The sequence below is a fragment of the Poecilia latipinna genome, unplaced genomic scaffold, assembly GCF_001443285.1.
Source record: "Poecilia latipinna isolate Pla-1442-1.1 unplaced genomic scaffold, P_latipinna-1.0 Scaffold503, whole genome shotgun sequence".
Taxonomy (NCBI): domain Eukaryota; kingdom Metazoa; phylum Chordata; class Actinopteri; order Cyprinodontiformes; family Poeciliidae; genus Poecilia; species Poecilia latipinna.
Genome location: NW_015113119.1, coordinates 164,472 through 192,160, shown reverse-complemented (window position 1 = coordinate 192,160; position 27,689 = coordinate 164,472). Strand labels below are relative to the sequence as shown.

Here is a 27,689-nt window from a genome sequence, read left to right as displayed (position 1 = left end):
GGGGGGGGGGGGGCAGTAGGAAGAACCTTTAGGGTGCGTTCGCACCAATACTCCACTTTAATCAAACTCCATGTCGCTTTGTCTAGAAAGTCTGGTTTGTTTGGGGAGAATCAAACTCTGATGCGGACCCAAAAATTTAACTCTGTTCCGACTGAAGTGAACTCTGGTTTGGTTCAAAAGGAGACGTGAAGGGCAAGCGGTCCGGAGACCGCTCCGAAGGCAGGAAACGGACTACAGCGCAGGGCATTCTGGGTAAATACAACCAGAACAAACATCAGAGCTTAGCACTAGAGGGAGAAATGGCTTGTGGTCTTTTAACAATGACCGAAGAGAAATCCTGCGACCAATAAGGTCCGACGCTGCTCCATTTTTTTGTTTACATTTTGTGAAAGAGGAAGTTGAGCTCATGTCTTCTTCAGAGGTTTTAATATTACTTCCTTCAGTGGTTCTTGGTACAGCGCCAACACAGGCGAGGTGGGGAACAAGTTTTTAAAAAAAGGTTTGGTTTGTTTGACTCAGTGCAGAGTTAAAGAACCACAGCAGCTGAAAATGTAACAAATGTAATTTTGGTCCCGAAATTGAACCAAGACTACCAGACCAGGGTTGAGACCATGTGCGCCAAACTGAAGACCTTTGTGATCCAGTCTTTGGCAGAAAGAGAGAGAGACATGAAAAAAAACAAACAAAAAAATCATGCAAATGGAAATTATGGAGTTCTTTTATCATGCAATTAAATCACTTACTGCTCACTGCGACAGACTTTGCTCCAACCCTGAGAAATTTTAAAGAAAAAGAATAAGTGCTCTCCTTTTGAGAAAAGTGAGTGCTACATTGCAGAGCCACTAGTACCACTAGTTACGATTATTTTATTTTTTTAAAAAAGATCAGAAAAAAGTCTGAACTTTTTTTTGTCTCCATTGAACAGATGTACTTAAGTCGAGGGTGGAAATGAGATAATGTATTTATCTGTTCTGAAGCCTTTACAGAAAGTCCATCAGCTACGACTGGACTATGGTCTCATGATCTAATAAAGTATCATGCAACCTAATAAGGCCATTCTGCCAGCAAATCATGAATTGTTCCACTATAGCTAAAGATGGAGTCGGACGATATGGCTGAAAAATGTATCACGATATAAGCGTTTCATATCAGTAGACACTGATAACTACTGATCCGTCTTTTAAATATCAATGTCAAACTGGTGGCATGACCTTTACCGTTTTATCCACAATTTTCTCTCCACACGTTAATTTTTAAGAAGTTATGAGGCAAGGTGACAAAACCTGAAACTACTGCTGCGCAAGTTACTCAACAGGTTGTTGCTAGGTAACCAAAGAGTGAATGAGTCGATGCCAGCTAGCTCACAGCTAGCTTTACTGGCTGTGAGAGGTTGAGCAGATCAAGTCTTTCTTCTGCCTTCATCTCCCAAAATGCTGTGCAGTTCTGGATAGGAAGTCCGTGAATATTCTATATATTGAATATACTACCAAAAGTATTATCAATTGATATTGATCACTTGTCTATTGATTTATTGTCTAGCCATACATAAAATTAACATAACATCCCTACAAAAGGCGACAATGAGTTGCAGTAGTTTCATATCTTCATAATTCGTTGCAATTTAAAAATCCTCAAACTGCAGCATTTCCAAACATCCGACTTTGTCGAAGAAAAATAGACACAGCAGCAGCTGAGAGTGTGTTTTGGACGTTCCCCTCCCAGGGGAAAAGACGGGATACAAAACACACAGATGTGAAGAGCTGCTCACATACTGTGGAGAGAAAGGAGCCGTCACACCAGGAAAGGTCAACCATCAGATATACACAACACGGAGACACGAGGGACGCAACACCTGACAGGAAGAGAAGGAGGGCGGCAGAGGAGGAGAGAGAGAATCAGAGCGGTTGGACTTCTAGATGAGGCGCAGAAATAGAGTTCAAGGGTGTGGAAGAACGAAAAGACGGCGACGGTCGAAAAAGACAGACTATAAGAGATACAGGAAACAGGGAGAGCTGCTGCGCCGTCCCGACCAGCTATAAATATAGTGAGGCGGGAAAGGTCAATAGTTGGCGTCTGGCGCCGAAATGTTCCTCAAGGGAGAGGAGGCTCATTTCGCCATCGCGCGTTGATGCTGCGGTGTCAGGGAGAAAGGAACAATCGAGTCCCGGCACACACTGCTGGAGCAAATGTCACTCGGTCTGGTTGTGACGCGGTCAGACGTAAAGTTTGGAAACGGCGGGTACCAACCTGCATGGCGGACGAGACGTTGGAGAGAGAGAGGCCTTCGAGGTCGGACAGCAGGCTCGAGGAGAACACAGAGGACTTTGGTGCACTTGGAGGCGCAGGAGAAACTAAACAATAGAAGAAACAATGAGTCAAACTGGAAAACTGGTTGTGTTAAGTTATAAGACGAAAAAGGTCAAAACTGAGAATACAGCCCCCTCAACAATGGATTAGGACTGTCATAAACTCCCAAAAAACCTTTATGTTCAGTTAAATCTGGATGGATTCTAGCAAATTAGGAAAAAATGTATTTAGTGTGAATGCTTCCTACCTTCTTAATACAGAAGGTATTCCCATCTTTGTCCTAAAACATTACAAAAACATTACCATGTGTTCCTCATCTTAGCAAAACTCTCTCGGTCGTCTCGGTAGCTTGAAGCTTTATGTGGGAAGATCACTCCACACTCACTACAATCATTCCCAACTTCCTTTAGTCTCCCAGCAACTAGCGTGACTAAGCATGGGTGCAATTTGGAGGTGTGCACACATCTCCTTCAGGGTCATACTCACATGTGTGGGGATCAATCCATACAAACTGAGGTGTGGTATTTATTAATAAGCAGGCATGAATTGTTGATTGCAACAAAAGTATTACAGCTTCATCTGGGCCTGATGAGGATCTAGACTCACCTAAAGCCAGCGTGGCCAGTCCAGATTCAAAGTTTTTTTTAAGTTGGAGAAGATTCTCCATAAAGTTCTGCAGTACAAACAATATACAATTTGCTGACATATGTCTTAATATTCATGAATCCTGCATTATGGAGCAACCAGGCTTTCATGGAGCAAATCTGACATTGGCAGAATTTGTCTCTCTAACCACCTCATAAATAAAAGTACAAATAAAGTATAAATAAAGTCCTTCCACCTACAGAAAATTTATTTTGGGTGAATAATCCAACTACTCGACAGTCATTATTGTTCCTACAGCCAATTAGGGATGAGGCAGGATGATGATGCAGAACACAAATCTGAATACAGTGGACCTCTACCTAGTGGAATGTGACTTGCAAGTTATTCATTGAAAATGTATCTAAAACATTTGGAAGAAAATTAAACTTGTGAAGCTGGAATTGACTGGGCACCTGATACGCCATTGGCTGATATTTGCAAATCAGTCAATCCATGACCTGCATTTATTTTCCATTGTAACAACAATAAGGGAGACTCTAGATTTTATGCTGCGTTGCATTTGTAGTCGGAACATAGAAATTTTTACTTCCAAGTTGGCAAAAATGGACTGAAACTCTCCATGACTCCCAAAGTTGGACTTCCGCTTCAAATATTCTGAGAATCTTTCAAAAAGACAACTTCAAGATTCAAAATGGCCGCTCCTCATATCAACAATAGTAAACTGTGGTGAAAACAAGTTTATTTTTACAAGTCATACTTGTAAGAGTGTGTCTGAAACCAATGATAAATGTAGCATCTTTAGCTAAACTGAAATGAAATGTGTTGTTGTGGAAGGTACAGCCAACGACGATGTTCATCAGAGGCACTGAGTACAATGGCTACTTGGGCGTCACGATATAGGAATCCTGACTTCTCTGACTAAGTTAACTAGAACGATGTTAACTTGGGTTTGGCTTGGTTCTACAGTGTATATTTGGTGTGTAGACTATTAAAACAGGCAGTGTTGGGCAATTTTGGAGGTGTCTCAAGTTTGCAGGCGATACTGGCTCTACTGGGGGTCTCACTATAGTTTGCAGCCTGCTGCCATAGGGAACCAGTCTTAGAAATGACGGATGAACTTACAGTCATCTAGATCCAATAGAGAGACTTCCTTCTTGGACTTTACCTCCACCTAAAAAGCAAACAGCAAATTCACAATGAGTGTAAAAATAAAAAAAACAAGATGAACTGCAGCATTGTGGCAATTCCACCTAGAGAGAGAGAAACATTTCAATTTCAATAACGAGACCTTGAAGATGTTACACATTCCTCCCCAAATCAACTGGTTTACATTTCTATGCAGCTTGTGCCACACAGAGTCTGGTAGAGAAAAACACACATGCTTCAATTTCACAAACCTGCAATAAAAATCAGATTTAAACATATGAGCACGTTTTTATCACCCTTTCTCCATACCCACCTAACCAAGCTGAGTTTATCACATCACATAAAGAACCATAAAATCCCACTCTGCCAACTCCAGGGTAGATAAGCAGCAAACAAACAGGACAAAGGAGTGAGAGGCAAACAGGAGTAAAGAAAAAAAACAACCCAAACCGTAAAGTTCCAGGCCGCCGTATCTTATCAGATTTTCTCTGATCGAAGCTTGGTGGGGGTAATAGAGATGGAAACCCTGTTACTGGAAAAGCGATCTGAAAGAGCCGTGCAAGAAAAAAAAAATGGCTGAGGGAAAAAGATGCATAATTCATAGGCCATAACCAAATGACAAAGTGAATGAAATGAGAATTTCATAGCGCCGAACGGCAAAAGGGTGAGAGAAAGATAATGTGATGAGCGTAACAGGTAAGAAAAAGATTGTGAGAACTGGGGGGAAAAAAACTTAAGGGGTGGAAGAGAAAAACAAAATAAAGGAGATGCCATGGAGCCAAATGACATCCCAGAGAGTAAATCAGGATTTTGAAGCTTTCAGCACACACAGCTGGGAGAATATCATGTTAATACTCAGTGGGAGCTGAAAAGAAGAGGGCTGTTCTCCTGTTTACAATTTCAACCCCATTATATCCCATCAACTGGGCTGCGACTCGTACCACACAGATGAACGGTGCAACATGAAAGTGAATGTTCCACTGTAGCTTTTTATCAGCAGCCCTCAGCAACGTTAATCCAGTAAAACCAACATTCTGTAGGCGTACATTCAGGTTTCTTTTCTTTCATCTCTTTAATAAGCTCTAAAGCTCAACGTTTTACTGGCAGCCCACAAACCGTCCAGAATGCAGAGAGAGATCTCTATATGATAGTGGGGATCAGATGGGACCAAATGCTGTCACTGCACATTTTGCTGGACAATAAATAGTCGCCGTAATTATTGGGATAAACGACAATATTGTTGTTTTCAGACCATTTTCATGTGATATGTGTTACTGCTTTATGAGAGTGGAAATGTGAAAATTTGTAGCATTTGATTGACTGTAGTAATTGATTTTATTGACTTGAGACAGAAGTGGACTAAACACTTCAACAGGGAAAGGATGGATTTGCACTGTAACTCAAAGTTGTCCTAACTCTGAGTTGCAGAGTCAGGACTTTGAGGTACTGAGCAAGTACCTCTGCTCAGCTGTGCCAAGCTACAATGATGCTGAAGGGTGACATCACCTTCGGTTTAGTCTTTGCGACGGTCTTCTTCTGCGGAGCTGGAGAGTCGGAGTCGGAGTCCTCCTCGGAGTCAGACTCCGAGTCGGAGGAGCTTTCAGCGGATGAGCTGCTGGTTTTGCCCACAGGACCGTTTCCGTTTTCATCCGAGTCACTAAAACAATCAGGCAAAAGAAAAACAAAATGCCTCAAACATACAAGGAAGTTTCACCAAAACCATTATTTTACACTGTATATAGAATTTCTAATTGCACTTTCTGAATAATTTGACAGGTTTGCTGCAGTTTATTTTTACATGTCAACCTTTTGCTTTGGTCAGTTTTTTTATTATTAATTCTACGTTGGCTGCTCTACTCCTAATTGCACTGACTGAACAAATTAAAGTTGTGTTGTTTTTACATGTTTGACCAAGCTTGTGAAGCTATTGGCGTACGTGTCATCAAATAAGTGTGTAATTCAGTACATTCATGACTGTAAAAAAAATTGGTTTTAAAGTCAATTCAGCACTGTTTTTCTGTATCGGATCGCATCGGCCGATGCCAATTCTGATATTGTTATCGGAAGTGGAAAAAAGTAGTTAATCCCTAAAAATTTAGTTTATAAGTGAAATAACTTTGCGTCATTAAACATATTCAGTTGTAACAAAAACACCAGGGGGGAAAAAGAAACGCGTTGAGAAGTGAAAGCAAAACAAACTTTAAGGCGTCTGAAAGCTTTCAGTGCACCCGATCAAAACGACGACGATCAATCTGTTTTTGTTTGCAAAGTGAATTCAATGCGGCGCTCAGTCAAGAAAGATTTTCTCCATCTTTCTCCCCTCTCTTTCACTTGCTCTGTCCCTCTTCAATTTGTTCCAATAATGAGTGTTTACTCCGCCTGCCTGGGATTTTCAACCGTTAAATTAATGAGGGGAATTGTGACGGTAACTGGCTTTTTAACTTGGGCGATGATGAAAAGCCAGTATTAATTTGGCCTACAGATTTCATTTGCTGCGAACAGGAAAAAGTGATATAAATCACTGTGGGACTGATTAGGCCCTGCCTGAAATGACTGGGCCATAATGAGGGCATTATGCTGTGTTTGTTGTGGAAGCACTGGGGTGAGCGGCTCTAATTACCGACTGTACGCGTGTGTGCGCGCGTTCTGGTGTGTTTGAGCACTGGGGTGAGTTGCTCTAATTATACTCTCTAATGGAGAGAACAGGGTCAGCCGGCGGCCTGTCACACAGCAAAAAAAAAAGAAAGAGAAGAAAGAGAAAGAAAGAAAGGATGAGAGAAAGAAAGAAAGACAGAAAGAAAAAAAATCAGGTACGTTCTGTGATTTTGTGTGTCCGTGAGTAAATGAAGTGCGCTGCGTAAGAAACTAAATTTGCCAGTTGTGTAAGGGAGAGTGCGTGAGCATATTCTGTAGTAATGACTCAAATATCGTTTATTGGCAACACCAGGCTGCTAAATGACCAATCAAAAGTCATTATCCATTAGCCATGTAAATGTGGCTTACACTGCTGGAGGAAAATTCTCCTTGATTAGCTTGTTAATGGAACTCATGCCAGCGATACTCCTGCAGACCGGCCGACCCGAGAGAGGGAGAGAGAGAGGGGGTTTGGGTGGTAAAGAAAGGACAGAAGCTACAGTACATTAAATTTGCATGGATTTAGAGTTTATTCTGCTTTTAAACAGAGTTTATTCAGCAAACTTTGGTGGTTGGAATGAGTTTCCTGGATGGATGTTGATGTCGCCTCTATGAAAGGAGGGGGGAAAAAAATTTATCTTTTGTGTGGGAGACAAATTATCCAAATGGAGAAAACTTTGTTTCCTTCAAAAGCTAATGATGCTAAAGCTAGCATCGATTCACAGCTGTTGATTACTGACCGACTCTACACAGCGTAGTTAGTGATTTGTGAAACCTGGAGGATTTCCCCTCACCTGTCCGCAGCAGTCTGCTTGCTTTTCCTCGGCGTCGCCTTCTTAGTTAGTTTCTTCTTCTTTTGTTTGGATTCAGACTCGCTGGAGCTCACTTCGGATCCGCTCGAACTCTTCCCGGAATCGCTGGAGGTCTTCTCCGAGTCTCCGCTGCTCTCCTCTTCGCTCGCACTGCCCGACTCTAAAGAACAACACAACTGTGGGTTTAATATAGTTATTTTTACTCTAATAAATCTTATTTTGGTGTAGTTTGTGCGTTTAATTTAATTGGTTTTGATCGTCATCCGAAATCAGCCGACCTATTTAATTCGCGTTTCAAATATTTTCTAATATAATTAAGTAAAATAAAATCAATTTCGGTCAGAATCTAAAGGAATAAAAAAAGCATTTCTATCAGTTTCTGAAAGGCAGTGTAACTTTTAAACTCTAAAACACAAACATACCTTCACTGCTACCACCACTACTGCTGCTGCTGCTGCTGCTGCTGCTGCTGTCGTCTTCACTGCCACTTCCAGATCCTTCCTCCTCCTTCTCGTCTTCCTCATCGTCTGAGTAGAACTTATCAGATTTGGGTTTCTTGGCTTTCCCCAGAGACGGCGCCCACTCTTGTACCTAAAGCGAAGCAACACATCAAATTATGTTGCTGAAAGCGACGAGACATAATAAACGAGCTCAGCAATTAGCAGATTTGTTGTTCTTCTCTTTTTTTTTTTTTTTTTTTTTGTTAAAGACCACATCTAAGAGTATCAAAGCTTTATTTAAACACCGAACAGAGTTGTTTTGTTATTACTGTGTCAAACAGACGCAGTTATTTCACTTTGGAGTTTAAAAGATTTAAGTAGACGGAGAAACGGATGAGCAGCGAATTTGGTGTCTCCAGACATTTTTCTCCTGGCTTTCAGCGGTGGCTGTTAATCGACTTTCGCTTTGCGGATGTTATCTGATGCCGTGTTTTGAGTTTTGTGCAACCAAAAGCAAGTTACAGACAAATACTTTAAAGTACAAATGTAAATCCTTCATATCCTCTTGGATCATCTATAAAACAGGCGACATGAACTGGACAGGATTATCGCCAATGTGACAGCTAAACCTTACAGTAAAAATATGTATCTTTTAAAATTTTTGTTAAAACTGTCACCATGTCCTGATGGGGTGGGACAGATAATCTATGCTCCTGCTGCCATCTGCAGAAATGCTCTGCTGCCCGTTAGAAACAACCAATCAGAGCCCGGAGGAGGGTCTTAGCGCTGTCAATCAGGCTACTCACACCCAGTTTTTACTTTCTCCATTACATAGATATTTCTCACAACCTTATTATCATTTTTAAGCCTGGAAGGATAAGATAAATTTGAGTAAAACAGTAAAAAATACAGAAATCTTCAAAAAGTAGGTGACAATTTAAACTATTGGACTGGTGAGAAACAGAAATACTCCAAATGTTTTTTTCTTTTTCATCCCTGAATTGTCTGTATGTTAAATATGACGGTAAAAATTAACGTGGCTGATGATGAAGATGATGATGACATGAAAAATTTACATTTAATTGAATTCAGTGCATCTGAAGGTGTACCTGTTACAATTTACTGGTGGAGTAACTTGACTATGTCAAAAATTGTTAAATGAGAATGCTTCTGATGAAAACAGTACCGGTTCGATCACTTCCACGTTCCTCACAGACGGATCCGGCGCCGTCGCTGGCCAGTCAGACAGCTCCTGGTAGCCGGTGGTTTTAATGTTCAGGCTGTGGGAGAGCGTCCCCAGCTGGAAACGGTCTCTGTCTGGACGCACAGACAAGGAAAATGAAGGAAGTCAAAAAAACCCGACACAGATTAGCAAGAAGCTCAATCGTCAGTGAAGAAGTCGGTGATTTGGTGATGAGGAATAATTGTTTTCATCGTTTATCACCACAATCACCCAGTACTTTTCCTCTGTGACCAACAGGATAACGAGTGCTTTTGTCCTTAGAGTGTGAAACAAAAAACAGTGCTCCTCTGTTTGATAGGAGAAAAAAAAAGAAGAAAACTTCACTTGTGAATATTAAGAATGACAGGAGTGAATAAGGCCATCCATAAACATCCAGTGGGTGCAAACCGCCTGTGAATCTTAATATTACAGGAGGCTGTTTCGTCCATTTTGTCAAGGAGGAAGAGAGAAAATTAAGTTTTGTTTCCCCCCCACCTCCCAGTGTCTGAACAAAGGTTAGCGCCGGCTCGATAATTTACCCATCTCATTAGTCCAAGGTAAAGGGGTCTGACCTAACTGCCCTTCAAAGACACACACACACACACACAAACACACACCAGAATAATGAAAGCGCCACCTGAATCCACTGGAAATAGAGCCACTCAGTTTGAAGTAAAGCTTTCCCTAATTCATATTCAGAGATTTTCTTCTGGTTTAAGAAAAACAGGCAGGAGAAAGTAATGGATTTAATCGCAACTAGAAAAGTGGTGTAGGAGGCCTGACTGTTTCAAAAATAAGGCTTAGAGGTTGAAACGACGAGCGGATGAAGTACCTTTGAAAGCGGACTCGAGGACCGGCGCCGGCTTGGAGGCCAGCAGGATGCGGCGGGCGTACTTGTTGAGGGCGCCGCTCTTCTCACTGGGCACAATCAGCTGTCGGATGAAGCGCGTCCGGTCTCGGATGTCGTAGTTCTGGTCGTATTTGCCGAGGTTCAGGATGTACTGGGTCAGCAGCTTGGTCTGGGAGTGAAAGGAGAGGTAGGACCTAGCGCCAATTCATGCACAATGTAATCTACTGGAAAAAAAAGGTTCCTGTTGCTGCTGGTCGTTTTTAATGCTTCTGTCAGCACAAAGTGCAAACAACATCAATTTTTAGCCAAACTTTCCAACGCTTTTATCTTCCTAGTTTAAAACATAAATATAGTTAAAACTGATTCTTGAACATTTCTTCCTATACGACTCTTCTGCTTAAAAGAAACCATGAATGGTTGGAAAAGGTTTCTGACAGAAACGATGGATGAGACAGAAATGGAGGAAATGAAACACGACCGTTAAACTGTAATAACAGTAATGTTAAAATTCTTTAAGAAAGGATTTATATTGAAAGCATTACATTTTAATTTGGCTAAATGTTTGAAAATAAATTGCCAGTACAGTAAATGAACAGGATCTTTAGTAGAGATGCATCAAGAAACTATCTGGTAACTGGAATCATTTCATCCCCGGGCGACAGCAAAACTGTTAGAAACCAAGAAATATATATATTTTTTCCAAATTAGTGAAGGACTCAAACTACCATATAAATAATATAGTGATATTTTACTTAATATATTATATTATTTATTGTAATTGCTTAACAGTCTCTTCACTGTTTTTGGCAGGAACGTGACGTCATATGTCGGTCGATAGTTTAACTTTCCTCTGACATTCTCTCATTACTAACGTAGCAGCTGCAAATTTTACAGAGGTGATTCGGTCTTATCCATATAAAAGCACTTCCTGTTCATTCATGACTTCATCATCGTCTCTCATTCACCCACGTCGTGATCAGCATGGTTCAACTGTGAGTTACAGTTAAATATTGAGCCGTTTGAAATATCTAAGGTCAGCATCAGAAATTTTAACGTATTTTCCTTCAGGTGGAAAACTTTCTGCACCTGTTTGGAGTTGGTCAGGTACAACTTCGCTGCCAAGTTGACTGTCTGCAGCTTGACGATATCCTCCTCAGAGGTGAAAGTCTTCGCCATCTTCCGCAGTACGTCTGGCGCTATCTTCGGCACCCTCTCGCAGTACTCTCCCATCAGCCACAGGATGCTGGCCCGAGCCATGGGAACCTGCCAAGGTAAAGATTGAAGCAAAATGGCCACCTGACCTTACGCTGTTTAACAACAAAGTTCAACAGCAGCTGCATTTCCGTCAACCACAGAATGGCCCAAATTAAAATTCCGAAAATTAATTTGCGAGTTTTGAAAACACTTACATTTTTCAAAATAGTTATCACGCTGCGATGAGGCGGTTTTTCAGCCATATCAAAATAGATGTATATATTGCAAAACTGCAATGGAAACACTATTTTCGCATCACACGACTCACGTGATCAAAAGGTGGATGTTACTACTGCTGAAAACGATGAAGGAGGCGACAGGAAGTGGTCGTCTAGGAAGATGATGGTTTGTTTTGTTTTTGCAACAACATGCAACTGGCTGCCGCAGAGCTCTCACAGCATCACACAGCTGATAAAAAGTTGTGCGTCATTCTAACGTGTTGAATCCATAGCTCTTCCGTAAAATGGCCGACTACAATTTTCTTCAAAATACCGCATACATAGCGGCTCCAACAGTATAAGCGGCTTGTTGCTCCAACGCTTGAATAAAACTCCAGCGTTCCTCTGATGGCTGAGTTATGAATACATCTCAAGCAACTGTTTACATCAAAATCAGCCATGATTTTTAATAACTTATTACGTGAAAAAGCAGAATATCAACAAAGATTTGGGCACAATGGCAGTGGAAACGCAGCTAGTGATGAGGACGTCACGTACGGTGATGTTGTCAAAGAGCTTGGCCATGTGCTTGATGATGTCACAGTGCTGGGTGGGCTGAGTCTGCAGCAGCTTCTTGATGACCACCACGCTCTCGGCCACAACCGTCTCTGTCGAAACAAACCAAGAAACTAACTACGGTCGCCCCGGAGACGAACGCGCGCGTCGCTGCACATTTTCCTACCGTCTCTGTTGGAAAGCAGCAGCACCAGGCCGTTGAGGCAGGTGTCTGTGACCTCGGAGATGTTGGTGGCACACCTGCCGATGGCCTGGATGGTAGCAGCAGCAAATGCCTTATCCTGGCTCTTCACGTAGGTCTGGAGTGCGATCGGAACCGTGAGGAGAACGGCGGGGGAAGGAAAACCTTGGTTACTGACAAGTCAGTAACCAGTTTCTCTTAAATTAAGAATCTAGGAGAAACAACAATCCTGGAATCCCCTCAGGATGGTGGAAATGTTGGCTTCGTTGGCGAGATTAGTCAGGATCTCCAACTGTAAAAATCGGAAGAGAAACTTGATTATCGGAAAGTGGAGTAAAGAAACAGAGCGGGATTTGGGGAAATACAAAACACTTCTGGTTTCTGTGGAAACCAGAAGTTTACACACACTGGATAAAAGAACACACACATTTTTTTTCTTAAAGTCTGAAGTTAAATCAGATCAAACTTCTATTGTTTTAGGTCCGTTTGAATTACCAAAATTATTTCTGTTTGCTAAACGTCACAATAGTGACAGAAAGAAACAAACATCTCAGGACTTGTCTCCAGAAATAAAAGTCTTTGTCACTGCAATCTGACTTTTTAATGTTTCTTTTGGAGGATTTGAGTTTCCTCTTCACAGAGTGAGCGTACAGGCCATGTTGAATCTGTATGTATACTTCTGATCTTTAAGATATTAATTGGTACATTGAATTTTATATGTACAGCATGTATATGAGGTTCTGACCTCTAATCAATTGATAGGCAAAATTACTATTAATTTACCCGCAGAATTATATAACAACAAAAAAAAAAAACTATGAATATAAGGATTTTCAAAACGTCATGCTCTTTTAAAATTTAAATGTTAATTTTGATTTACCTGAAAATTAATCCCCTAACAAACTTAGAAACATTATGATGAATTAAATAGGCAAATGTGCTATACCAATCTGTTCCACACATTTACATTTTTCCTACAGGTTACCAAGCAACGCAGTAAAATAATTAGTGCTCATCATTTAGGTTCACTTTAACTCATGTAGTTTGCAATAAGGCAGAAATCTGTTACCTTCAGTGTTTTTATGTGTGTGGCGTCTGTGGACCTGACATAGAAACTCTTCATGTACGGCTCAAACATCCCCTGTTTGAGAAGAATTAAAAGAAAAAATAAACTTATTGGAAAAGCAATAAAAGGAATCGATTGTTATAACGATTCATGAACAGCCTCACCTTCCTCTGAATGGACATGGTGGCGATGTTCTGCAGCACGACGTACTGAACCTCTCTGCACGAGAACAAGAAGGAAAACAACCTTAAGGTGCGTAGACTGCAGAGTACAACAGCACATTAGGGCCATCGTAGAGAGAAACAAAACAGGAGCACATGTCTGGCAAAAAAACTCAGATGTTTCAAGATTAATCTCAGAAAGTTTTAGGTTAATCTCAAAAATTTCAAGAAAAAGATCAGGAAACTGTCAGAGCTCCAAAAGTTGTGAGTTTGCAGGGAAAAATATTCAAGAACATGGACATTCATAGAGCTCTGAAAGCTTTTACATTTGAGAGAAAAAAACTCAGAAATTTTATTCATTTCAGAAATTTTCAAGAAAAAGACAAGGAAATTCTCAAAGCTCCAAAAGTTGTAAATTTGCAAGAAAAAAACTCAGCAATTTTGAATAATTTCAGAAGTTTTCAAGAAAAAAAAACAAATCAAGGAAACTATCTGGGCTCAAAGTTGCAAATTCAAAAAAAAAGTGTCAAAATGTTAATATTTTCAAGAAAAGAAATTTTCTATTAAAGTAAAAAATTCTCAATTTTTTGAGCTCAGGCAATTTCCTTGGTTTTGTTTTTTATTTCTGATATTGATCTCAAAATTTCTGAGTTTTTTGGCTAAAATTCTCTCCTCTGTTTTAGTCCTCTAATACGCCGTCAGAGCAGAGCTACCTTTACATTTCACTTTTGTTTTTTAACACAATATCAAATCAAAGAAGTTGTTTTTTGGTTACCTGTGGCTTCTCAACAGTCGAACTAGCGATTTAGTGACGATGCTCACTTCGTGTTTAGGGGCAAGATGCCAGTAAAGTTGAGCAACAGCCATCACAACCTGAACACAACAACAAAACAGTAAATCATTAAACAAAGTCAGCTTTTTTTTACGGATTCGTCCTTTACCAGAACACATCAACACACTGAAAACATTCTACAAAAGCACTCAAGATACAAGGTAATTTTTCAGGGGGAGCTTTAAATAGCAGGGAGACGCGTGTCCGTCGTGGGGAGGCAGAATGAAAGGCCCGAGGCAGCTATGAAGATGGAGGATGTCACTGTGCTGTCACGAGTAAAGACACAGCATGTCACATTTTAATCAACACTTTCATTTGGGAGCATTTTTCCTCCCGCTGCTACACTGAGACAGACCTTGAGACTCCTGGTTGATGGAAATCTGTGATCAGTTTTCCTTTTTATTTTTTTCTTAGGTTCACTAAGAGATGTGCAAGAACAAAAAAAAAATGGGAAAAGGAGAGTTGTGTGTCTAAAAATAATAGTCATAAGTTATTATAGTTGGTCATATTATTAATACGCTTCATGAGTTTTGTGTTTTATCCGTTTAGATTTGTCTGTCTGGTTGGTTACATTTCAAAATAGGATTGACGGCAATTATTGAGATCCATTTTTTAAATTCTTAATTTTTCATATTTATTTGTTGTGTCCAGTTACCCGATTTAATATAACTGGAACAGTGAATTTGTTTATTTGATAAATGATGAGTTTCATTTTTGGAGAAAGTTTACACCCAAAAACAATGAAAATTACGGAAAAAAAAAACAAACAATTATTGCAGCTTTTATTTTCATCATCATGATAAATGAACCATTGATCACCACAGGATGAGTTCCTTTTTTTTTTTTTTTTTTACATCGTTTCAATCAGAGACATTTTCTGCAGCCCCCAGTGGCCAGCTGTGGTACTGCTTTTTTATTCATTCCATATTAGCTTCATTAATAGAAAGTCACATCATTTACGCCCTGTCTGCCAATTCATAAAAGAAAAACTGTAACAGATGGAAACCAGTAAAGTTGTTTGTGTCGGTTTTAAATTTCCCCTCCATGATTATCGTCAATAATAAAAATGGAAACGCATCGCTGGTACTGTTGATCATTAGCAGCATAAAATAGCTCCCGTTTCCTCTCTTTTCTACCCTCGAAACATTGATGGCGTGATGGAAATGGAAAATTACTGCTGATTTCCGGCACAGACGTTTACATTACATCACATGTTCGTATAGGATGAGGTTATTTCAGACGGTTCAGGTGTTGTAGGTGTGAACTCACTGCAGTGTTCCTGCTCTGCAGAAGAGGCTTGGTGTTCCTCAGCAGCAGCCTGTGATCTGGATCCATGATGTACGGCTTTGCTTCTCTCTGGCCTTGTTTCTCCTCAGAGTCGGAGTCGTAGAAGGCTTTCTCGCTTTCGTCAAAAATGCCGTCCTAAAAAGAAAAAAAGAAAAAACATTTATACAAGGTTCTAATGTAAACCAAATAATTTTCTAAAGGATTGAATGTCATTAAGTTTTCTGGTTGGATTCATGGAGAATCAATGATGCTGTTGGAACCAGAAACATTGTTTTTCTAATTAGGATTTTACATAATAAGTCAAAATAAAGGGTGAGAAAATTGTGAAATGCAAAAAAAACACAAATAAAAATATGAAAACTTTGTCTTTTCACAGCATATTATGTTTTTATTAATTTTTTAAGGTTTTGGCTCTACTGGCCTTTAATTGAAAGAGGTAAGACAGAAAAGTGGGCAATAAGAGAGGGGGGAAACATGCAGCAAAGGTCACCAGGCCGAGACTCGAACATGCGATGGTAAAGGCCTCCACACATGGTCAGTGCTTTACCCCCGCGCCACCACAGCACCCCATTTCAGCATTATAAGCTGCCAAGTCTTTTGGAGAAAATCTCTACCAGCTTTGCACATCCACTGATCCCGTGTGTGTTTCTTGAACTGACGGTCTGACAGGACACCTGTCCCCGCTGTCAGACTGTGACATCGCCTGAGCGTCACGCCAAGACCGCGTGAGGATTAAGTAGACAACACTGGTGATTTAAAGATGAGGCCAATAAGAAAACTGTGTGAAATATTTATCATATCGTCACAATCATTAATAAAAGTCATATATATTTAAGTCGTTTATTACCAAAAGTATTCTTCACAGTTTACGATTTTAGGTCAAGCAGATTCTGTTTTGTCCTGAAACGTTTTGGCATTTGATACTCCAAAAAAAAAAAAAAGAAACTGGATAATTACAGGCTGTGGAATACTGGGGTCTTAAAAGCCTTCAAAGACCAGAAGGAAACCAAACTGGGTTACCAGTGAGTTTAAAACACTTTCCGGTGTTTTAAACTCACCAGAAAGTGAGTTTAAAACACTCACTTTTTAAACCGCTAAATCTGTTGATAACAGATTTAACGGTTGATAAATCTGTTATCAACCGTTTAATTAGTTTGTTGTCTGCTAGCAACGCCCTGCTCTCCCAAACACATCAACTTCAAACCGTCTGTTGCCTCCGTGATCATCAGTGAGACCAAGAGAAGGACAACGAGAAATATGAATCAATAAAACATTTAACTTATTGTTAAGTGTTTTAAACTTAACAGTAAGTTTAAAACACTGCGCCTCTCACCTCCTTCCAGGGACTGGTGAACTGCGTCCGGGCGTAGCGTGTCAGCATGTTGATGATGACCACCTGGCCCCACTCCTCCACGTCCACCAGCAGGTTGCACAGCTTCCTGTAGTTTCTGTGGATCAGGTCGATGCGGTCTGGACACACCTCCTCGAAGGCCACCACCACGCTGCCGGCCACCAGCTGGAGGACAGATTTCACTCCGTTAAGAAGAAACTCTGGAGACATGGTGTGTTTTTATCCTCTTTTTTTGTTTGCCATTTAAGTATAACGTTTATTTCCAGTTAAAACTGTTAATTGAGGTTATGAACATTTCAAGCAGTTTTCTCCTCAGATAAATTGAGCAAATACTTCATCTCTTGAACAAGCAGTAATATAGGATCTCTAGAGAAATAAAGCGCCGTTACGTACGACTCTTGTTGCAAACTTTGTAGTGCGGCTGCAATTTCAGTCCACATAATAGCAATTTACAGCTCTGATTACAACAAACTCTTTTAGCCCTTGAAGGAGTTAGATGATAATTAAAACAACAACAATAAAAGTAAAAACACTTTATTGAAGAGAGAGCAGGCAAAGGCCGAAGCGGTGGCGAAGAGAACCAATTATCAACCGTTTAATTAGTTTGTTGTCTGCTAGCAACGCCCTGTTCTCCCAAACACAACAACTTCAAACCGTCTGCTGCCTCCGTGATCATCAGTGAGACCAAGAGAAGGACAACGTGAAATATGAATCAATAAACCACAACATAAAGTCATAATAAGGCAAGAAGAACCAGAATCCAGTTTTTCTTCTGTACTGACTAACCCATTGCTCTGCATCCATTTTTCAAAATAAGGGCCGCCAGGGGGCGCTGTGGAGGCATCAGAAAGTTGGAAAGGAGGCAAAAGAGAAAAAGAAAATGTAATTAATCCTGTAAATGTTTTAATCTTAATTTTTATAAGTTAAAGTAAAGGATTTAAAGACTATTTTTCTGATGCTCAGTTTCTGGTTGGCATTCAGACAAATTCATCAAGCTAGCACAACGGGAAATTAAAAGGTTTCTCACAAGATGCAAAAAACCATAAGAACTGTGGGAATAAAATTTAATTTGATGTGATTAGTGTATAATATCACTTATTTTCTTACAATCAAAAGAGGATTGTGATGAAAAATTTTATAATCTGGTAATAAAGTAATAATATATGATTGTATTTTTAAAAAATTGTCCATATAAAAATCAGACAATATGAGGAAGCATTTATGCTAAATTAATGTAGAACAGTAAATGAAAACCATTTTAAAATGTGATTTGTAGGGAAGGACTTCTAGCATACATGAGCTTGATTGACAGCGCTAAGGCACTTATCCTGTCTCTGACTGGGAGCCGTCTATTAATCAGTTGATTAAACTATTAAATCAACCAGTTTGTTAAAACCAGTTTAATGTATGAAGAGTAGGACAGATTCTGCACAGTGACAGCATCTATCAAACCAGTTTATTCTAAATCGTTCAATTAGTGGTGAAATCACCATTACTGAAGCTGTAATAATCAATATGTGATACTATTTTACGCAGTAGTGGAAATATGAGAGTTTATGTTTTAAATAGAAGCATTTAGATATTTGTTTTTTTAATCTGTGTAAATACAGTTAAACTGGGATGTTTTTTTTTTTACTCTAAAGTTGTCATGTGGTGAAAAAAAAAAAAGAAAAAATCCCCACATTTTAACCTTTGTAGTTTTGTGTTTTAGCAAGATTTCCACCTAGCGTTTACCGAGTCACTTCCTCTCTTCGCAACCGTCCAGCTCTCGTTTCCGACAAAGACCACAGACCTCCACCCCTAGCCCCCGATTAGATCCGGCTCCAAGGTAAACTACACGCACCATCAACAAATCTGACACCCCAATCTATGGCGTTCATACGCCGCCGCTGCCACCGCCTCCCCCCGGTCCCCCAGCCATATTATCTACCCCGCGTGACAAGCCGGTAATGGAAAAATCACACTAAGCAAATGGTTCTTCTAATAACAATAAATTTCCTATAAAATTATGAAGGGGCCCAAAGCGTTTCCTTGCATCTACTTTGCTATGAATTCTAATTAAGGTGGCGGGGAGGCGGAGAGTGCTGGGTCATCACGTCAGAGACAACGCGCGCCTTTTTGATGGATGGCCCGGCTTGGGGTCGGCCTATCCTCCACTCCTCCTCTCTTCCTACTCCTCCCTTCTCTTTTCTCTTAAATTAATGGGCATCTCACCTAGGCCCTAATCATAGTACCCCACCGCCCCCGCCCTGCTCTTCCTTTCTGTTCTCATTTCAATTTTGCAGAAGGTGCAGGGCGGGGGGATGGATGGGAGAGATCGATCATTTATCTTGTAATGGCTGGATAATAGATCCATCACGGTAAAACAGCTGCACAAACTCCTATGTTGTCTCTGTCATCAGGCGCTCCCCATTTTCTCTTTAAAGCGTCCTGCCTACAAGCAGCCCGCCGTGTGCCACGGGCGTTTAGCTAAACGCCAGCAAAGGTGTGTGTTAGGGGAGCGAGGCGAAGATGCACAACGAGCAACAACCGGGTGTTTCAGTACAGAAGAAAACCCACCAGATTAACCATTTACCTGATGTTAATGTTTCTTATTGTGCAATATTGTGAGATGACTGTAATTTTAAAAGGTTACTTTAAATATCAAACTGATTTTAAAAAAAACAAAAACACACAAACACAAGGGAAAGATAATTATTCCTTGATAATCTCTGATTGGTGAGGTTTTTTTCCCTGTAAATCACAAAAATGATTCATTTTTTTTTCCTTCTAAATCTGTAAATGCATCAACATGATATCTAAAGCATAAACAGGAATGATCCTGTAGTTCTCTCTCCCTACCTGTTGGATTCAAAACAAGGAACAAATGTTTATTTTCTTTTTTAAAAAAATATGTGTTACAGTCCTTAAAAAGAACATCGGGATGCCCGTCCAGAATCAAAATCGACGGGTCAGACTTTGACAAAAGTAAATATCGGTATCGGCCCCTGGGATGATCGGTGCATCGCTATAAAGAAGAGTCGATAAGGTTTTGTCAAAGTTGCTTTCATTGGGAAATTTTATAGTAATGTCAATAAATGCATTGAAAAAGAACAATACTTGAAATTAATGTTAAAATAAAAGAACTCAAATTTTTCCTTAGTAAGTACTTCAACTTAACAATAACGTAAAAGTAGAGGAACCTTCTCATGTCTTAACACAGTAAAAGGCTTTTTTATCCCACAAGGAAAAAAAATGTTGAAGTCAAATAGAAAACTGAAAATGATCCAACTTAATGCTACGAAACACAAAAGGTGTGCCTTGCTACACAGCTCGAGATGATTGTGTAGGATTTCAGCTGTGGCATCACTTAAAGATGTCAATTAACTGGTTCTTTATGATTTGATTCGATAAAACTCAATTATGAAAGAGGCAGAATTGATCCAGTCTAAGTTCTATAAAAAGTTCCCAGGAGACCAAATGAAAAACAACAAAAAAACAACAGAAAGTTGGACAAAGACTATATTGAGCTCAGCAGATGTGCAGTTCCTCCAGGTGTTTGCTAATTGCTGCTGGCTAGTCTGAAGGAGCTGAGTGGGAAAGTCACTTGCCACGGTTGATCGAAGAATTTATTAAATGTGCATGAAAGACTCGAAGCCACACTCCAGCTATGTTTTTGATGAAGGGAATAACATTATAACATGATTCAAGTCAGCTAAAAGCTGGAATCAGGAGGTCAAGGTTTTACTGGTCACCTCATCAAAACAAAAAATATTCCAATACACCATTAGGCATTTTGCCACATGCTAACAGGTAAACTGTCATTTTACATGGTTAGCTTTTGTTGTCGTCGCTGCTGCAAGTCCAAAAGATCCTCGCACGGCTCAGGTCTTAGCGTCACAAAAATGCATTACTTTGCTGACATTAGGCATGCGCTGTGTTTAGGTTTTTTTCCGCCATTCATCACCGACTGATGCGCTTGTGTGTCTGTGTGATGATGCTGCCCTTTCCCTCTGTCCCCTGCCTCGCAATGTGGGCTCCGGCACGGAGAAGTCATCTGTCTTCGTTAGCGTCTGGTGGCTAAATATGCTCTGCATCTGGTACCGGGCTTTCCACCCACCACTCCCATCCCACGCCTCCTCCCCCCCTTTTGGCCTAAGCTGTTTTGTTTTGTTTGTATAATGATAGTTGGACTCTATGAATACGTAATCAAAACAAACTGTGCACGATCTGCGCGTGCCAACACAACCCACGGTGCACTCTCTAGCCTGTATCTACATATCTGAAATTGCCATTTAAAGACCCTTTAGTATTTGCTGTGACCTCATCGAAGCAAAATGTGCCGCCTGCTGGCTTCCAATGGGCCGTCCGTGTTGTTTCTAAACACAGAATCCAGCTCATTTAAGGTCTACTTTAGAGGGGGTAAAAAAGAAAAAAAGAGGAGCTGGCCTTCGAGAAAATTAAGCTGACACTAGCATCAGTGCGAAAATTCCTTCCAAATGGACACTTAACAGGGAGCATCTGAAGACGTGTGGGTTTAAGTGGGTGTTAACAAACCATGGCATTGCTGAATGAGCCGGCATGCCGGAGGACTTGCTTGACTCTGGCGCCCTCCGGTGGCCTGCATGGCGAACTGCACGGCAGGAACTCACCGTGCTTTTGTCTTTCAATAGTTTCTCGATCACTTCGATCAGATGCTCCTTCTGGTCTGCGTCCAAGCTGAGAGGAAAAGAGAAACACTTTGAAAAAAAAGGGCAAACGGTAAGCTGTTGAGATGCAATTGTTCACATGAAAGAACAGAAATTAAATCACCAGCACTGTGTGGACAGACTGCAGCTTCATGTGTCTATTGACACCATCTGAACTGGTTACAGCCACATATGTGAATGTATTTTATTGGGATTTTGAGTAATAGAGTGACACAAAGTAATGAATAACTGTAAACAAGAAGCAAAATGTGTGATTTTGAACATGTTTTTTCAAATTAAAATCTGATGTGTGCTTAGGATTTTCACCCTCACTAATTGGATGCTTTGTAGAACCGGCTTTCTCTACAGAAGTGAACTTTCTATCATTTTGTCCACTCTTGCGCGCAAAATAGCTCAGTCTAACTTAATGGAGAGCATCTGGACATTATTTTTCGAAGTCTTGCAAAAGTTGCCTGATTGTATTTAGGCCTGGACTTTGTCTAGGACATTCAAAAACATGAACATGCTTTCATCTTAACTAGTGATGTTCTGACATTTTGGTCACATGGGGACATAAAGTCAAGTCAAAAGTACTTGTGGGCATAAAAAAAAAACACTTTTCAGAAATTATATTTACAAAAAAAATTTGATTTTTTTAAACTGCTAAACAATAAACTGAGTATTAAGTTTATTGTAAATAAACTTAATACTCAGTTTAAGTTTATTTAAACTGAGTTTTAATTAATTAATTAATTAATTAAATTAATTTAATTGAGTTTTAATTAAAAAAAATGAAGTTTGTAGAAATGTAGGGTGTATCATAACTTGAGTTTTTTTTTTGCATGTCTGCCTTATGAAAAGAAAGGCTGTTATTATTATTTTAGTTATTTTTATTTATTATTTTATTATCATATTAGTTGAAAATGATCTCAGAATGACAATGTTATCGCTTATCACTATCATTTCTGGGACAATTTATCGTCCAGCAAAATTTGTTATCGCCTAATCCAGTTTGCTCGTCCTTTTCAGCTAGACTGAATAAAAAACTATTTTCAGCAGTGAGAACAAAGTTTGCTCCATTTTTGAAAGTGCTTACTGTATTTAGCCAATAAAATAAAAGCAGACTTAGGTACCACCAAAGATGGTTTCCATGCACTACAATCCTCAACCCTATCCACTTCCTGTAGTCATCCACTTCCATCTTTACCATACTTCCTGTCCACTAATGAAGAAAGGCCACTAGTTTATAAAAGCCTTTTGAAAACAAAGTCAGTTATTAAAAGATCAATACTTTTGGCAAAATAGGGATCGATCCATATAGGATGAATATCCACCAGGACTTTATGCCGTTTGTGCATAAAGTCCTACCTGTAGAGTTTTTGGATAGCATGCGCAGAGGTCTTCCTGACGTAAGGGGAAAGGTCAGAGGCAGCCTCCTTGATGGCCAGCATCATGATGGGGACGATAATCGGGACGCGGATGCTGGACAGGACCCTTAAGGCACTAGCTCGGATGAACTGGTTTGGATCCTGGTGCAGAAATGAAGAAGAAAAGTGAAAACATGTCCGTTGTAATGACGATGATATTTGAGTCAAGAGGGAAAGAAAAAGTAGAAGTTATTTTTGTTTTCATCTCTACATCATAGCCTAATATCAGGTTCTCAAACTGTGGTACAAGAAGCACAAACACTAAGTAGTACAGATCTAGAAATCAGATGTCTACAAGAAAATAGAAGCAAAATTAAGTTGGTCAAACAGGAAGTTCTGCGGAAAATAATTCAAGATGGAGCAAAACCTGAAGCAGATGATTGTGAAGAGAGAGAGAGAAAAACACTGGTGGAAAGTTAAACTCAGATCAAGAAATAGCATCAAATCTCAAGTTATCCATTTAGGAAACAAGCAGGATTTGTTTCACTCAATGGCCCGGCTAATTAGCATTAGCAACACAAGCTAATGTCAGAACATTTTCACAAATTTTTGTGGAGAGTTAGATTTACTACTGGTCTTCAAACTGCCATGTAGTGTTGGGGAATACCACTGCAACAATAAAAAACAAATGCTCATCTCAGCCGTGTTAATGGCTCTCTGCACTGTGATGATTGCAAACATGCATAACAAGTAGCTTCTCCAATAGCTTCACCACCTTCTGAATCATGTTTATGCAGCACTAAGCAAAAAGCTACTAGCATGAATGTGTGATACCTCAATAATTTGCTTAAATTTATATCCAATTCAGGCAGTTCTTTTCTATACTGGTGTGGCAAACATGAGAAATTAATTCCTATGGAGCGGAAATGAGTGAGAATGCATTCCACATGGATGCAACACCATTTGGACATGACTTGGTGAGTGAAACACTTTGGATTTATTTCAAAGTTAGAGAACCATCTGCCTGATAAAACTGTAGTGTTTATAAGGCTTCAGACAAAGAAAAGGCCTCAGCTTGGGCTATTTTTACCTTCAGGGCCCGTTGAAAGGTGCTTATTGACAACAAAGCCAAGTCCTGCTGCTCCTCTGCGTACCTCACCAGGTAGACGTACACAAGCTTCTTCAGCTGCCCAACACATGAAAAAGAAGAAAGAGTTAATTTAGAAAGTTCATGTTTTAAGTCAGAGAAGGAAACAAACTGACGGTTGGTTGTAAAGTCGCTGAAAAAGCCTTGGACTGGAGTTATCAAATGGAAAATATGAACAATGATGTACGAGATAAAAAGGACAGCTTTCCTACTGTTTTTTTTTGTTTTGTTTTTCACTGGAAGTCTATTTATTATTATTATTATTATTATTCAAAGGGCTGGAAAAAGTGTTGCTATAAAAGGTTTCCCGTCTTCAGAAGTTCGTGGTTTGAGTCAGCCTTGCTCTTCGTTTCTCACAGGAAAGCTTGAGATAATAATTGTCTTGCTTTCCTGACTAGCTCAGATGTCAAAAGGTCGGTCGTCCGTTGATTCGTTTCGGCTCCTCAGTTAGGAAAGAAGAATAAAACCAGAGACGCACCAAAGACCAGGCGGCTGGAAGCTCAAAGATCCAATCTTTTTCAGACCGGCGAGCAGACAACGAGGTCACGCTGACAACACCGAAACGATTTTAAAAAGCCAATCCTGTAATGTTGGATGTTCATGCAGATCGCAGGCCATTTTTTTACATAACAATCACACAGAAACTGCTTTCGGATCACCTTTAAAATCCAGGATTTACGCCCAGTCATCAGGTAAAAAGGTCCCGACCCAGAACAGGAACCAGGAGCCTTCAACCCGCACACAGGAGAAAGTCACAGACTAGTAACTACAAAGTCCGTTCTCACTAAGATTAAGAACGGACGGCGTCATTTTTGACTTCCAAGTGGATTTTCTAGAAGAAATCTAATATGAGAAACAAGCAAATAAAAAAAATAGTGTAACACGTAGAGGACTCAGGTGTTTGCTAACTGCTGCTGGCTAGTATACAGGAGTTGAGTAGGAGGGCTGATCTGTGAGGCAGAAGCTTGGAAACTGCAGCTCTAAGAAGCAGCTACGCCTTTAAGAAGCAGCTACGCCTAACCAGGCGTTTTGCACAGTTGAATGGTCGCATGAACCAATCAAAGCAACACCCAAGTATGATTTTGATAAACGAATAACATTATAACCTGACGTAAAGCGCAAAAAAGTCGATTTTACATAAAACTGCCCCTTTAAACTTTGAAAAACAAAGACGATGACTACAAACAGTCCACTCTCGCACACAGTGTGACGTCACCTCAGCTCATAGTGAAAACATTTTGTTAAAATATTTAGATTGCTGTTAATTAATTATAGCTCTAAAAGACAAATTAGGATCCTCTAAAAATCAGTGTCTGCGAGTCAAAGCTTTACAAAATCTCGTTAGAGCTCCAGAAACAAACCAATGAGACGGAAAAGAGGAAAGAAAAAGTGTTGTAAAAAATGACGACTTGCTTGAGGAACTACTTATCCCATTTATGAGCTGATTTTAGCTGGAGGTCAGGAGAAAGGTTATATTTCAGGTACAATCACGGAGATCTTCAGCCAGTAATCGGCCCTGTGCGTTCTAATCCAGCACGTATTGACCAGCAGCAGAGAACCACAGTTCTCCATCATCATTCTGGTCATTACTGCTGGAATTAATGGCATTACTCACTATAAGAAAGGAGACACAACCCATCTGCCCTCAAGGATCTGCTCCCTTCGATAAAAAATAACTGAAAAAAAGAAAAAAAAATCTAAATTGGTTTAAAAAAATGAAACCAAATTTCCTAAATTGTTTTTAATTTTTTTTTTCATTCTAAATTGGCTTAAAAAAAGTTTAACCAATGTTTCTAAATTGGTTTAAAAAAATTGAAGGAAAAATTCTAAATTGGTTTCAAAAAATGTGACTTTTTTTCATTGGTTAAAAAAATTACCAATCTTTTAAAAAAGGTTAAAAAAAAAAAAAAAAAAAAAAAGAAGTTGAACAGCCAAAGTAATGTAAAATTGATTTCAGAAAAAAAAATGTTTCTGAATCAACCTCAGACCCTTTCAGGATTAGAAAGACCCTTAAAGACTTGCATCTCTATTACACACACACACACACACACACACTTTTTACTAATAACTATAAATCTAGACCAAAGAAAAAGCAAAAAACACAGCTTCAACGTTTGTGGGAATCACAGAGCAGAAATGATTAGAATAAAAATAAAAAGCTTTCATATGAAATCGCAGCAGCTGTCAGCAAACTGCGCTCGCGCTCTTCAGGTTGTGCAGTAATTAGTGCGACTCGGTGGCCGCTCGCAGAGATGGGAGGGAGGCGAGTGAGAATGAGGAGGCCATTTTTAGAGACACACACACACATACACACTGGAAAGAGCCGGGGAAAGACAAGGGAGACAAGATGAAGTAAGAAGACCTCACACAACCCTAGCAGCTGGTGCAGACTAGGCAGGAGAGAGAAGATGTGACTGCAGACTGCCTCTGTCCAATTATATCCGCCGGCCTGTCCCCGCTCCCTGCCGCCCAGCTGCTTCGGCGCCATGACTCGTACGCGGCGCCCGGCCTCTGGCCCCCTGCTCACATGCTAGCCCCCTTCGCGCATTGTGATTTATTCTGCTGCTGCTAATCAATATTCACAGGCTCTGGGCATGGACCCCCTTCTGGAACAGCTGCTTAGAGTTCGGTCATTTGCTAAAATCAGCTTCACAGGGAGGATACTGAGGCCCGTCCTCGGGATGAGAAAAACTCACATGTTTTGTTTACAACCAAAAAAAAAAAAAAAAAAAATAAGAGATTAAACTATGTGTTATCTTTGTGTTTTACAAACTACGCACTACTTTTCAAGTTTAAAAAAATCTAATTAAAACACATTGACTTTTGTGGTTGTAATTAGCCTTGTAATGATAAAACTTTCTGGACAATAAATTGTCCCAGGAGTTATTGCTACAAACGATGATATTGTTGCTTTAAACCATTTTCAAGCAATATAATGAACACATTCTCAAAAATCATTAAACTTTAAATTCTGATTAACATTTAACACTGGAACTGGAAGACATTTTAAATATCCAAAATAAATAAAAACAAATATAATGAATTATGAAGTCTCTGTAAACAAAATTGTCTTTCCAAAAAAAAAAAAAAAAAAGACCAAAGCACCAGACTGAAGACTTTTGTCATCCAGTTTTTGGTAGAAAAAGAGAAAAACAGCAAACAATGCAAATTAATTTAATTTATCATGCAATTGATTGATTTATTGATTATTGCAAAAGGCCTGGTTGTAATATAAACAAAAGAAAAATCTACAGAAACCAAACAGACAAACGAAGCTAAATCTGGATCCATTTGAAACAGAATCAGCTTTTTATAAAATATCCTGATTTAATTAGGTCATCCACTGCATGGATAATAATAACGCCGCAACTCAATTAAGCCGTCCACATGATCCAATTCTAGCTTTATATGAGGAAATTTGCTCTAGCGCCACACAAGCACAAACCACGTGGTGAGTCATGCCAACATGAAATGAATCATCTGCTTCTCAATGGTGTCATACCTCAATGTTCTTGCTTGCGACATTCTTCACCACCGCCGGAAACAAGTCAGATGCATTTTTCCCCTTAGAAATGAGCTAAAAGGAATACAAATATATAAGTACATATACATAGTAGTTGTGGTA

General features: G+C 39.7%; 1 protein-coding gene across 6 annotated transcripts in view; it reads right to left on the bottom strand.

Annotated features, from left to right (window-relative positions):
• Positions 1-27,689, bottom strand: part of ap3b1a (adaptor related protein complex 3 subunit beta 1a) — a 63,838-nt gene that overhangs the window by 31,029 nt on the left and 5,120 nt on the right. For 4 of the 6 annotated variants that reach the window (XM_015040267.1, XM_015040269.1, XM_015040270.1 and 1 more), the window contains exons 3-23: positions 27,567-27,641; positions 24,008-24,103; positions 22,919-23,079; positions 21,515-21,581; positions 16,866-17,048; positions 15,515-15,667; positions 14,189-14,286; positions 13,417-13,471; positions 13,256-13,327; positions 12,416-12,478; positions 12,172-12,304; positions 11,988-12,097; positions 11,104-11,280; positions 10,000-10,186; positions 9,707-9,748; positions 9,132-9,262; positions 7,928-8,096; positions 7,488-7,665; positions 5,566-5,716; positions 4,036-4,084; positions 2,248-2,351 (exon numbers count right to left, since the gene is read on the bottom strand). In XM_015040267.1, coding sequence (XP_014895753.1) covers positions 2,248-2,351; positions 4,036-4,084; positions 5,566-5,716; positions 7,488-7,665; positions 7,928-8,096; positions 9,132-9,262; positions 9,707-9,748; positions 10,000-10,186; positions 11,104-11,280; positions 11,988-12,097; positions 12,172-12,304; positions 12,416-12,478; positions 13,256-13,327; positions 13,417-13,471; positions 14,189-14,286; positions 15,515-15,667; positions 16,866-17,048; positions 21,515-21,581; positions 22,919-23,079; positions 24,008-24,103; positions 27,567-27,641 — 2,454 coding nt within the window. The remainder of the gene's footprint in view (positions 1-2,247; positions 2,352-4,035; positions 4,085-5,565; positions 5,717-7,487; positions 7,666-7,927; positions 8,097-9,131; positions 9,263-9,706; positions 9,749-9,999; positions 10,187-11,103; positions 11,281-11,987; positions 12,098-12,171; positions 12,305-12,415; positions 12,479-13,255; positions 13,328-13,416; positions 13,472-14,188; positions 14,287-15,514; positions 15,668-16,865; positions 17,049-21,514; positions 21,582-22,918; positions 23,080-24,007; positions 24,104-27,566; positions 27,642-27,689) is intronic. The other 2 variants (XM_015040271.1, XM_015040268.1) reach the window with 1 other exon arrangement.